Genomic DNA, 13572 nt, shown 5'->3' on the forward strand with positions numbered 1-13572 from the left:
GAAATATCTTATTCACAATATATATACACATCTATATATACGTACTCAAAACAAAACAAAACAAAACAGAAACAACAAAATAGAGAAAAAAAGCTAACCCATGGTTTGGTGCAATTCCATTTTCTATGGTTATACAACCAAGTTCTTTCTTTTCTTTATCATCTTCCACAGGGTCATCAGATCTAGAAAATACAGAATGAAAGTTGATTTTATCTTTAGAAATAGAGTAAAAAATTGCATTCAGAAAAGACATATTATCTTTTTAAACAGAGTATTATGAAAATAGTTCCATAATAAATAGAACTTTAAACCATTTCTCAAGCAAATAGAAAAAAGAAAGGGAAATAGATTCAACCTTTACTATTCCTTCTCTATTCCAGACATACAAGGCACACATTTTCATTAATTCTTTTTATTCTTCAATGAAACCCTATGAAGATGGTATGATAAATTTCACTGACAGACAAAAAATAATTAAAACAAAACAAAACAAAAAAACACACACACGCCAAAAAAAATCAACCCTGAAGTTCACATGGTATACAACAGTGATACACAAATGTCTTTCATGTGCATCAAAATCACTAAGAAGGTTTGTTAAAACTCACACTGGTGAGCCTTATCTTCCCCTTCCACCCCTCAAATTTCAAATTCAGTGGAACTAGGGTAAGGTCCAAAAATCTGTATTCCAATCAAGATCCTACATAATGCAGCTAGCCCAGGGACTACTATGAGAACCACTAGTGGAAGGGCAAATTTGTAAAGGCTTTATAATTACAAAGAGTCACTGCTGGGAACCAAAGGCCATGCCTATTCATGACACCTTGCTGTCTGTAATACAACAAGTATAGTTATATTCCTCCACTTAAAGTTGAATGCTTTTCACCCCACCCTCTTCCCACTTCCCACTGATTAATTCTTACTATTAAATGAACACTCAGATTCTTAATGCACAATTAGGAACAAGATAAATATACTAGATTAAACAGAAACATATATAATTTATTATGTCAAGTTATTTACTTGCTAGTATGAAAACAACCCAATTAATGAAACCCAATTGATTAACCCAATACAACTGATTTAAAAACACTTTAAAATATTAGGAAAACCTAACTACATACCTTTTCTTTTTTTCAGGGTCTGAAGGGGGACATGGGGAATGAACTCGATCTTGCTCTTTTGCAAATTCAACAACTAAAGTATGACCTAGAAGTTTCAGTTGATGTAGTCTTGTCAATGCCTTTAGTTGGAAAAACAAGAGTAAATATTTGATAATTACGATAAAAAAATATTTGTTAGAGAATATCTCCAAAATAATTTATACATGATCTTTGTGAATACTGCTAATATATCTCTGGCTATCTCTTAATCATTTCTAATCTCCAGATGCTTAGCCTTTGTCATTTATTAAGGGACTGCTTCCTACCACTTAGCAAAACTAAAATCTGGATAAACCCAAACCCCTCTTCACCTATGCAACTGAAAATAGTTAGCAACTGAAAATAGAAAAACATACATAATCAGCCTAGATTCACTTTAAAGTGAATGCAACTGAAAACAGTTAGAAAAACATAATCAGCCTAGATTCACTTTAAAGTCATGATCACAATTGCAAATCTGGGGGTGAAACTTAATGATGCCATACTTATTACATTTTTAGTTCATTTTTTCTAATCTCTTAGAATATTATTTTGTACTTTCTCCTTGTTTATTAACCTCATAACATTCCTTTCCCATCCTTTTAGCCTAGGACTTTGCTTCCTACTTTGGGAAAATCAAAATAACCAGATGAGAACTTCAGATTGCAATAATTCCCATCTACCAGCAAATGAATCTACCTTCTGTTGTTAAGGTATTAACTATCCAAATTCTTACCTAAATCTAATTGTTTGACTTGTATACTAAATTCCACCCTCCATCTACTCAAGAGTCTCTCTTCCACTCCGAATGGGGAGTGTTTTTTTTTTTTTTTTTAATTTTTATTTATTTATGATAGTCACACACAGAGAGAGAGAAAGAGAGAGAGAGAGAGAGAGGCAGAGACACAGGCAGAGGGAGAAGCAGGCTCCATGCACCGGGAGTCCGACGTGGGATTCGATCCTGGGTCTCCAGGATCGCGCCCTGGGCCAAAGGCAGGCGCCAAACCGCTGCACCACCCAGAGATCCCTGGGGAGTGTTTTTAAGTACGTTGTTAATTTTCTGTCCTGTACGGAATCATCCATATTAGCATACAAATATGCTTCTAACTTCTCCCATACTAATTCGTTTTTATTCATCTATTGATCCCATTTTGCTCCCCTCCTTTCAATTACAGTTGCAGTAAAACTTAAGAATACAAAAAAAAAAAAAAACAAAAAACAACAAAAAAACAAAACAAAACAAAAAACTCCTTAAGAATTATCTAAGCCGGGGGACCTGGGTGGCTCAGTTCATGATCACAGAGTCCTGTCTTCAAGCCCCACACCGCGCTCCCTGCTGGATGGGCAGCCCACTTCTCTCTCTCTCCACTGCTTGTGCTCTCTAATGCATGTGCACACTCTCTCTTTCAAATAAATAAAATCTTAAAAAACAAAAGTTAGCCAAGTCTTTTACCTAAAACTCCTCTCCTCCCATGCAGTCTCCAACTCATTTCAATCAGTCTTATGTCTTATCATCAGTCCACTGGCACTGTTTGTCAAAGATGACAAATTCTGTACTGCCAACGCAATGGTCTACTTTCCATCTTCATTTTGTTGCATTTAATACAGTTGATAGCTCTCTCCTTTATACATGTTGTTTGCTTGATGTCAACACATACTTCCTGCAATTTTCTTCCTAGCTTACTGGCTTCTACTCTGTGATCTCTTGGTTTGTGCCTTCTTGAAGTCTGGAAGTTGACATACTCCAGGGTTCTATTATTGGTCCTCTTTCTAGCTCTCTTAGTGATCTAATCCTAAATTTAAATTCCATGCCCACATTGCTCCTAATTCCCTAATTTATAACCTCAGCCCAAGCCTGTCCTAAACTCCAAGAAAACATACCAGACAGCTCTCCTTACGTGTCTAACAAACATCTCAAAATTGACACTTCAGAAATTGAACCACTATGTTCTCTCCTCATCCCCCCAAATGTTTTCTATCTGGAGCCTTTCATATTTCAGTTGATGGTAACTCCATTCTTTCACTTACTCCTGTCAAAAATATTGGAATCATCTGTAAGACTTCTTTCCCATATTGCATATCCAAGCCATCAAGAAATTGTTTGCTTCTACATTCAAAATATATCCAGAATCTAATCACTTCTTACCACTTCAGTCTAAACGGCCATCATCTCTGAGCTAAATTACCATAACTTTTTTACAGATTTCCCTGTTTTTACTCATCCCTGTCTCCCATCTCTTCTCAACACAACATCCTTTTAAAGATATGTTAGATTAGGGCAGCCCGGGTGGCTCAGCGGTTTAGCGCCACCTTCAGCCCAGGGCCTGATCCCGGAGATCTGGGATCGAATCCCAATTCAGGCTCCCTGCATGGAGCCTGCTTCTCCCTCTGCCCCTCCCCCATGAATAAATAAATAAAATCTTTAAAAAAATGTTAAAAAAAAAAAAAAAGATGTTACATTATGTTAGTGCTTTGCTCAAAATACTACAAGAGCTCCCCATTTTATTCAGCATAAAATCCAGGATATTTAGAGTACCTACATGAAATGGTCTCTTATTCTCTGACCTTAAATTCTAACTACATCCCCCTCATTCTGTCTGCCTATGCCATTCTGGCTTACTTGCACACGACAGGCATTCTCCTACCCTAGTGCCCTTGTTCCAGTCATTACGTTGACTGGAATGTACTTTCCCCATATATTTCTTTAGCTAACTTCAACTCCTTCAAATTGTTACTCAACTATGACCCTATACTACAAGAGCTCCCCATTTTATTCAGCATAAAATCCAGGATATTTAGAGTACCTACATGAAATGGTCTCTTATTCTCTGACCTTAAATTCTAACTACATCCCCCTCATTCTGTCTGCCTATGCCATTCTGGCTTACTTGCACACGACAGGCATTCTCCTACCCTAGTGCCCTTGTTCCAGTCATTACGTTGACTGGAATGTACTTTCCCCATATATTTCTTTAGCTAACTTCAACTCCTTCAAATTGTTACTCAACTATGACCCTAAACACCTTAACTGCAACTTAACTATCCCCATCTTATACTCTTTATCCTATTGCTCTTTTGCCTTTTTACCTCACAGTATTTAACATGTTCTAAAATAGTAAACAAGTTTGTTATTTATAATCTTTTTTTGAGAATGTGAGCCCCAATGAGGACATAAGTATCTATTTACCTATTTTTTTGTAAATATTATTCATGGATTTATCCCAAGACCTAAAGCAGCATCTAGCATATTGTAAGCATTTCATATTTTTGAATAAATGGAACTATAAGCCTTAATTGGGACGATAATTTTGTTTTACTATGCTTATGTATCCTTATTTGATTCTTTCATTTTAAAATGTTTCAATAAAAAAATAAAATGTTTCAATAGTTTTCAAGTCCCTAAATCAACTCTAGACCTCTTCATTATCAGTGAATCTTCGATTGTCTGAAATAAAAGGCATCTAAGCTCTAATTACTTCAACTTTCTTGTTTGCAAAATGGGTATCACACCTATTCTCTTTCAGGATATATGATTTTTCATTTTTAATGTTAACTAATTTCCTCAATTCTCTCAGCTACTTTATTCTTAAACCCTGGTTTTTAAAAAAATCTATCAGTCACATGCACTGTAACCTAAACACCATATTGATGCTATCATCTTCTCATTCCTTCTCTACTATAAACATTTCCCAAAGACACTGGCTCCATACCCTCTCCTCTAAGTTAATCTTGACCATAAAACAATATGGGTTTCATTGCCATATTTTATTTATAACATCTTACGCTATATATATAAGAATCTTTTAGGGGTGGGGGGGGGCCGGGGCCTGTATGTTAAAAAAATACATATAATGTGAAAGTCTTCTATAATCCCTCCTTGACAGAAAGACATTTATTAACCATTTGGTATACAGCTTTGCTACATTTTCTTCCTATGCATAAACCAACATACGTACTACTGGATTTCCAAAAAGCCAATGTTACATCTCATACATAATGTGTGGCAACTTTATTCATGTACTTTACCTAGGCTACATTACTTATTAATACATAATCATTTGACCTCATTCTCCAACAGTAGTCCAGCCTAGGAATAAAGGTATCCCTTCCCCTTACTGATGAGAATTTGGGTGACTTCTATTGTTTCACAATAAAAAAAAAATCCTTTATTGATACACTATTTGTTCCCTATTTTGTGTCATCACAAGATCTCATCTTGTAAAAAAACTCTTCTCTTTTCAACCATGATTTTTTTTTTTCCTAGTTCTACTTCCTTTTTGAATTTCTCCCTCTCATTCTCCTTTCCTGGCTCATCTTCCCTTGGACAACCACATCCATTCATCTGATTCAAGATACTTCATATTTGACCTTATCTCAGCAATAGAGCCATATTTTTTAACTGCATCAAAAATATTCTGGGGTGCCTGGGATACTCGGTTGGTTAAGCTGCTGACTTCAGTTCTTGGGATCCAGTCCCATGTAGGGTTCTCCACTCAGCAGGGAGTCTGCTTCTCCCTCCTTCGGCCCCTCCCCTTGCTCATGCTCTATGAGTCCATCTCAAATAAATAATCTTTAAAAAATTTTTCCATAGAAGTAGCTCAATGACTCTTCAAAGTTAACACCTGAATTCATTACCTACCTTTGCAAACATCCTCCAAATCCTGCCCTGTCAGCTAATGTAATAACCCAATACCTCAGTCCAAAAATCTTAAGTATTCCCTTTCTTAAGCTGTGTATCAATAGGGATCACGAGGCCTGCAAACTCAATCTCTATCAGGTATATACCTACTTCTTCCCTTTGCCTTTTTCTTGATTTATTAGGATCCTTTATTTTGCCTTGGTCATTATAAGAGTTCTCTTATCTTGAATTTCTACTTGGCCTTCCTACCTCCCATCTTTTCCACATTTAATCTACCACATCTTTCACAGGCCTGACCATATTGTGCAGCTCAAACTGTGACTATGTATGCACATGCCGGAAGTAGTATCTACTAAAAATTCAATCCCTTCCTCCCACCCAAATTTAAATTCAACCTACTTTCCATGTCCTAGTTCCATCTCAACCCTTAGTTTTTGCTCTTACAGCTTTTCATGCCCTATAGCTTCAGTTAGTGTTCTCTCCACCTGACAGGCCCATCTCCCTTTGTTTTCTGCTCAAAATCCAACTAATCATTAAAGGTCTACCTCAAATGTCACCTCCTTCGTGAACGAATCTCTAGGATTTATTTTTTAATGTATGTTCCTTTTAATACTGAAAACATCTGTGGCAGTTAAAGAGTTATTAATCTTTGCATTCTTTAGAACTTATCTTTACTTGCATATAAAATTCCAATTCAATTTTAATTTGCTTTAAATTAATCTATTCTTACATCTAAATACTTAAACTTTGGGGAAGATTTGAGAATAAACCAAATGCAGTCTGTGGAATAAACTCCTGAAATACAGAAACTTTTGCTTTTGAAAACCATAGTTCAACAATGTCTCACTTTTGACCAAACATTAGTAAATAGGAAATTGTTGATAACTTTAATAATAATAATAAAGTCATACCTTTATAGCTGCCTTTTCATTAGGGAAAGTAGCAAAAGCTGTATGTTTCTGAAAAAGAATTAAGGAACAAATTATTTTTATTTATTTATTTATTTATTTATTTATTTATTTATTTATTTATGATAGTCACAGAGAGAGAGAGAGAGAAAGAGAGAGAGGCAGAGACACAGGCAGAGGGAGAAGCAGGCTCCATGCACCGGGAGCCCGATGTGGGATTCGATCCCGGGTCTCCAGGATTGCGCCCTGGGCCAAAGGCAGGCGCCAAACCGCTGTGCCACCCCGGGATCCAGAACAAATTATTTCTAATACAATTTCAGTTTCTCGTAAGAAGTCTGATTTTACCAGCTGACAGTTATTTATTTCACAAATTAATAAAGTCATGGAAAATCGAGATCACTGTAACTGCTCATTAATTTCAGCACTGTAGTTCTGAATCTTTTTTGAATCAGAGTTCCTTGAGTTGATAGCTATGGAGGCTCTTCTATAAAGGGGTACACACAGAGGCATCTGGGTAGCTCAGCGGTTTAGCGTCAGCCTTGGGCTCACTTTGTGATCCCAGAGTCCTGGGATCAAGTCCTGAATTGGGCTCCCTGCATGGAGCCTGCTTCTCCCTCTGCCTGTGTCTCTGCCTTTCTCTCTCAGTGTCTCTTACGAATAAATAAATAAAACCTTTAAAAAAAATAAAGGTGTACACACTTATACAGCATGTTTTATATATGTTTTCAAATAGTTTAACAGACCAGAAGTTTAAAAACCCCTACTATACACAGAGGATGGCCCTTAAACTATCACAATATACAAAAGATCTTTTTTTTTTTTTTTTAATTTCTTTTTTTTTTTATTGGTGTTCAATTTACTAACATACAGAATAATACCCAGTGCCCGTCACCCATTCACTCCCACCCCCCCGCCCTCCTCCCCTTCTACCACCCCTAGTTCGTTTCCCAGAGTTAGCAGTCTTTACGTTCTGTCTCCCTTTCTGATATTTCGATCTTTAATTTATAATACATCTAAAGATCTTAAGCATACTTCTGTACAGCCAAATGCAAAGTTTAAAAATGTTTATCAACAAAAAAGCATTCCTAAGTGCATAGTTCCTTTGTGCTTTATCCCTGTGATAAGGATTCAATGGGAGAAATGTATTTTTAAATATAAATTGTAAATAGTGTAAAAGCCATCAGAAAAAAAAAAAAAAGGTAAGTCGAGAGTAAATGAATCATTATGCTACAGATAATGTTACTAGAGCTTATTAAAGCATTTACAAGTTGCTTGAGTAATTATATCACATTCTAATTTCGTCTACTCTGATCCAAGATGACCTCATTAAGAGTACTTACATTAACGACAGAGAATATTAGTATTTGCTGGTGTACTTGACACTTTGATCACAAGTGGTCAGTCTTCCCGGTACTTCTCAACGCTGGTTCATACCAGAACCACGTGAGAAGACTAAAACCACTAATATTTTGCACAATCACAGACTATCTGGCAGAAACTTAACATCCTCATTACTAGAGTAACGGAGAGAAATCCACCTAAAACATCTTCGGATATGAAAGTAAATAGAATAAACCCGTAAATACCTACGTAGAAACCTTAAAATACTATTCCAACGGATTCCGTCAGAAATTTCATGAAGAATTTTTTTTCCTAAAAAATCTAGTAGAAATGCTGTTACCCGGTTTACTGAGGTTTCTACTGTACTTTCTCCTCTACTTTAATGAATGTCTTAACAGCTGCTTATAAATGAATCGACATTTCTTTGTGGCTCATCCCCGAGAGTACTCGGAGTCCAAAGGAAACGCTCTCAAACTCGGAGGAGTGTGGAGATTCTCCCGGGGGGTGAGGGGAGGGAAGACGCCATTCGGCCTCCTCGGGCCCCGACTCTCAGCCGCCCGGTCCGGCAGCGCCGTGACGAGCACAGGCGCCAGCCCCCGCAGCTTCCCGCGGCCTCACGACGTCTGGACGTGAGCGCGGACGGGCACGACCCCGCACCACGGGCGCACTCGGCTCGGCCTCCAGCTGTCACGGCCGCCCCCCCCCCCGCCCCCCCCCCCCCCAGGCGCCAGCAGCCGCGGGCCTTCCGGAGCGCGGGACCGGCGCGCCCTTACCAGCCGTCCCTTATCCGACAGGACGCGCACCGACTGAGCCCCGAAGTACTTAAGCAAGTCCTCTTTCTCCTCGGCGGTCAGCTCGGCCGGCAGGTGCCTCACTAGAAGGGTCCGGTCGCCCCGCGGCGGAGAGAGCGAGGCGGAGCTCTGGCATCCCCTGGACATGGGCGGTAGCGGCTGCTCGGGAGCCGCCATTTCCCTCGGCGACGGCGACGGCGACGCGAGAAGAGCTTGCAGCGACAACACGCCCGGCCACAGAGGCTGAGGGAAAAGAGTGTTTTTCCGCCTCGCGCTAGGGATTCTGGAAACAAGGAAGTACCGCGATAGATGGTCTCCTTCTCGCGAGACTTGCGCCCGGGCGGGGCGGGGCGGGGCGGGGGGCGGCTGACCCCTCTTCAGAGGCGGTCTCCTTAAAGCGAAGGACCAGGTTGCACCGCGGTGGGAACGCGAAGTGACTTAAATTCCAGGGAGCGGGCGCAGGGATTGGGGAGGAAGCGTCGCCCCAGAGAAGCGCGGGGATTTAAAACCCTGTCAGGGGAGGAGGAGGGGGCGTCGGCCGCGTGAAGGAGAAGGTTGTGAAGCCGAGGAGCGGAAGCGCCGGCGGGGCGGAGGGTGTGGGCGCGGCGGCCGGTCTGCGGCGGAGCGTCGGTCGGAACCCGGTGCCGGGCCGCGGCTGGCGGGCGCCGGGAGGGCGCGGGGAGGGCGCGGGCAGGGCGCGGGCAGGGCCGGGGCGCCGTCGGGGCCGCGTGGAGCCTCAAGAGGGCGGGCTCCCTCCCCGCAGGCCGAGCTCAGCTAAAGGAGCAAGAATCGTCGTGCATGCAGCCGTTGAATAGGCTCAGCTCAGTGTTCCTTTCACGGACTGGCAGCCTAATGACTATAGACAATCCTTTTTTTTTTTTAAAGGTTTTATTTATTCATGAAAGACAGAGAGGCAGCGACCCAGGCGGTGGGAGAAGCAGGCTCCATGCAGGGAGCCCAACGCGGGACTCGAACCCGGGACCCCAGGATCACGCCCCGGGGCCGAAGGCAGGCGCTCAACCGCTGGGCCACCCGGGCTGCCCAGAGAATCCTATGGATAAATTAATCGATAGATGGATCTTCACATACTTGATTCTCATGAAACCTTAAAGGACGCCGACGTGGCCCCGTCTTAGCGCTGAGGATACTGACGCTCCGAGACCTGGAGCCGCACGGCCGGCAGGCGGCAGGAGGACGTCCGAGCTGCTAGCGGGACCGGCCGGCGCCGCCGCCCGCCCTGCGCCTCGTGTCCGCCCGCGGTGAAGCCGAGATCGCCCCGGAGCTGCAGGCGCAGCCGGCCCCGCCCGGTACAGTGAGGGCCTGCGGGCCCGGGGAGGCCCCCTCGGCCTCGGCTCTTCGCGCTCGGGTAGCCACGGCCCGCAGACCCCGGGGCCTCGGCCCGCGCTTTGGGTTTTCTTCCTAATCAGATGTTGAAGATGCTACAGTAAACATTGTGTCAAACTTCTGCTTTCGTGGCGCCTTGTTTGAGAAGCAAAGGAGGGACAGACATTAATAGAAACAGATAAAAACATGGGAAAACCCCCAAAGGTCAGGTAAAGCCAGACCCTGATGGCCCTGTAGGTTTGTTTGGAGCCTTGATTATCTGGAGAGTAATTGGAAACGGACAGATTTTTCTAATAGGCGTGTGTGTGTGTGTGTGTGTGTGTGTGATGATTAAATTTTGGACATGAACATTTCTCTTTGGTTACAGTTGCAAAAAACAGAGTAGAAGCCAGAAGACAGTTGGACTACTACAGTAGTCTGGCCAAAAAACATTGTTTGAAATAGTTTAGTAACTGTGGATATAGAGAAAAGAAATTGGAATTGAGATACATTTTGGAAGTAGAATTGATAGACTTGTAGGTGAAAAAAAGTAATTAAGGATAATTCTGGGGTTTTGGCTTGAGCCTCTCAGACTGTCACCGTCTGGGTGGATGATGATGCTCTGTTGGGCATGAGAAGAGGCACTAGGGAGCCAGATTAGGGACTGCAGTGAAGGGTAGGAAAGGGAGGAGTATGTATTAGAGCTAAAATACCTATTCAGTGCCTGTGTTTCAAGAAGGCAACTGGATGTACATTTGGTAGTATCAACAGGATACACGTATAGCATCAACACATATAATACTTATATTCAAAGATAAGAGGTATTATAGGCAGGGAGACAGGGACCCAGTATTGATTTATGAAGCATCCCAATGTGGAGAGATGGAGGAGAGGGGAAGACCAAGATAATAATCCTTTCTCTCTTGGCCCTGACACTCTAGATAGACCGTAACCTGTAAGTAAGTGAGTAAATTCCTTTGGAGATTAATATATTCTTTGAAGGAAAAAAAGCAGAGACAGGATAGAGGGATAAACTGATTGGAGAAGGCATGCTACGCTAAACACTATCCTCTGTGGGCTTTTGTCCATGTCTTTTACCATCAGTAAAATGATTAGCATATAATAGACATATAAATATATGTTCAGCGAATGAATGTGGGAATGGATTAACTTTAATATTTATAACTGCCTCTTTTGGTCAAGAATTGTTTCATAGGCCATCAAAATAAATTTAAGGGTCCTTCTCTACTATGATTGAGACATCACAACTCATCGGGATAGTAAAGGGACAGAATTTTCTCTCTCCACTTAATTACTTTCAGTTGTACTGACTTAAATCTGTCTTACCCTTGTCTTGTCAATAGATTTCATGATTTCTTAGTCATTTCCAGTTAATAGTCCTGGGGGGCTCGAAATGTTGACTCCGGATTACGTTCAGGCCTCAATTTTTACCCTCTTCACATATCAGGCTTCACCTAAGAGGAGAGAGATTAATTTGCTTTCATTTCTCCCACCTTTGAGTAGAAGTGAGTGTGGTCTGCTCTGTGTTGCACATTTCTCACTGTCTTTTCTTGGGATGCCTGGGATACCACAGAGGTTCCCAAACTTCCTTAGGTAATGGTGCATTTATTGTCTTAGTAGTATTGTTTTGTTTTGCTTTCTTAACAGCATCCCTTAGTGCCTCCTTGCTTCCTCTTCCACCCAGATTCTCAAGAGGCATTTGTTCTTTATCAAAACAACAGAAAAAAAAAAAAAAAAAAAACAAAACCCAGCTTTGCAAAAATTTTTAAATCCAAAACTATTTCAAGCTGGGGTTTCATGTAGTGTCTGGCAGATAGGATTGCTGTTTCCCTTGAATATATAAAATACTCCATAGCAGGGCATCTGGCTGGCTCAGTCTTGATCTTGGGGTCATGAGTTCAAACCCTATTAAAAAAAAATTCCACAGCACCCCTGTGGGATAGCTGGGACACCTGGGATACCTCAGCACATAGTCTCAAAACTGTGGCTCTACTAGCATATAATGTTTTAGTTTTGATTTTCTTCACTGCAGAGTAGGAGAGAAAGTTAGAGGCTGGGAGTATCTTTCTTCATTGACCAAATGTTGGTTCTTTATCTCACTCTGATTTTGATTCTGGTGATGGAAGCCTCTACTAATGTGGTTTCTTGGGGGCTCATATTCATCAATTCCCCCTCTATCACTGCATACCCTTTCAGGCAAGAGTAGCTTTCCCCTCTTTGGCCTTTAGTTGATATCTCTAGTTTACCTCACTTAGCCATGTGTCTATTTGGACATTCCTTTCAATTTTTGAGTTCCCTATTTTTTCTTATGAAGCCAGAAGAACTCCTGGGCCCTGTTTCTACTATTTCTGGAATGCCTTGAAGAACCAATCTGAGAAAAGAATTTACTCCTTTTATTTTTCTGAGTTTTCTTTTTCTTTTTTTTTTTTTTTTACTTAAGATACAATTGATATAGAACATTGTATTAGTTTCAGATATACAGCATAATGATATGTTTGTATACACTGCAAAATGTTCACCACAATAAATCTAGTTTACATTCATCATACATAGTTACAAGACTTTTTTCTTATGAATAAAACTTTTGAGATCTACTCTCATAGCAACTTTTAACTATAGTCACCATGCAATACATTATATCTCCAGGATTTATTGATTTTATTGCTAGAAGTTTATGTCTTTGACACCCTTGACCAGTTTCTCCCATCTTCCATACTTGCCTCTGGCAACCATCAATCTATTCTCTGTATCTGTGAGCTTGGTTTTGCTTTCTTTTGTTTTTGAGTCCCATATAAGTGAGATCAGATGGCATTTGTCTTTCTCTGTTTGACTTATTTCACTTAGCAAAATGCCCTCGAGAGCCATCTGTTTTGCCACAAATTTTTATTTCTGAAAAATAATTCAAAATATTTCATTATACTCATTCATTCATTCATTCATTCAGGGATACATAGGTTGTTTAGCCTATATCTTGGCTATTGTAAATACTGCTGCAGTGGATTTGAGGATACACATATCTTTTTGAGTTAGTTTTCTTCAGCTAAATACCCAGAGTAGAATTACTGGATCATATAGTAGTTCTATCTTTAATTGTTTGAGGAGCCCCCATACTGTTTTCCATAGGGGCTCTACCAGTATACTTTTCTGCCAACATTGCACAGGGGTCCCATTTTCTTTACATCCATGCTATAACACTTGTTATTTCTTGTTTGTTTGTTGATAATAGCCATTCTAAAAAGTGTGAGTGATATTTCATTGTGGTTTTGATTTGCATTTCTCTGAAGTTTAGTAATGTTGAGCATCTTTTTTGTTTATCTGCTAGCCATCAGTACGTCTTCTTTGGAAAAATGTCTACTTAGATTTTCTGCTCATTTTTAATTATTATTGTATATTTTTTTTGCAATTTA

The 13572-nt window shown here is 40.6% G+C and overlaps 1 protein-coding gene and 1 long non-coding RNA gene across 7 annotated transcripts in view; one reads left to right on the forward strand and one right to left on the reverse strand.

The window, feature by feature from the left end:
* RNPC3 (RNA binding region (RNP1, RRM) containing 3) overlaps positions 1–9112 on the reverse strand; it is a 94432-nt gene extending 85320 nt beyond the window's left edge. For 5 of the 6 annotated variants that reach the window (XM_038541175.1, XM_038541178.1, XM_038541179.1 and 2 more), the window contains exons 1-4: positions 8804–8998; positions 6693–6740; positions 1125–1243; positions 99–182 (exon numbers count right to left, since the gene is read on the reverse strand). In XM_038541175.1, coding sequence (XP_038397103.1) covers positions 99–182; positions 1125–1243; positions 6693–6740; positions 8804–8998 — 446 coding nt within the window. Of the gene's footprint in view, positions 1–98; positions 183–1124; positions 1244–6692; positions 6741–8803 lie in introns of all 6 variants that reach the window. The other variant, XM_038541174.1, reaches the window with a different exon arrangement.
* LOC102152658 lies at positions 8787–12711 on the forward strand. Its single transcript, XR_005361133.1, has 2 exons — positions 8787–9375; positions 9707–12711. It is a non-coding gene; the product is annotated as an uncharacterized LOC102152658 (long non-coding RNA).
* Positions 12712–13572: the final 861 nt, after the last annotated feature.

The sequence above is a fragment of the Canis lupus genome, chromosome 6 (assembly GCF_011100685.1).
Source record: "Canis lupus familiaris isolate Mischka breed German Shepherd chromosome 6, alternate assembly UU_Cfam_GSD_1.0, whole genome shotgun sequence".
Lineage (NCBI taxonomy): Eukaryota > Metazoa > Chordata > Mammalia > Carnivora > Canidae > Canis > Canis lupus.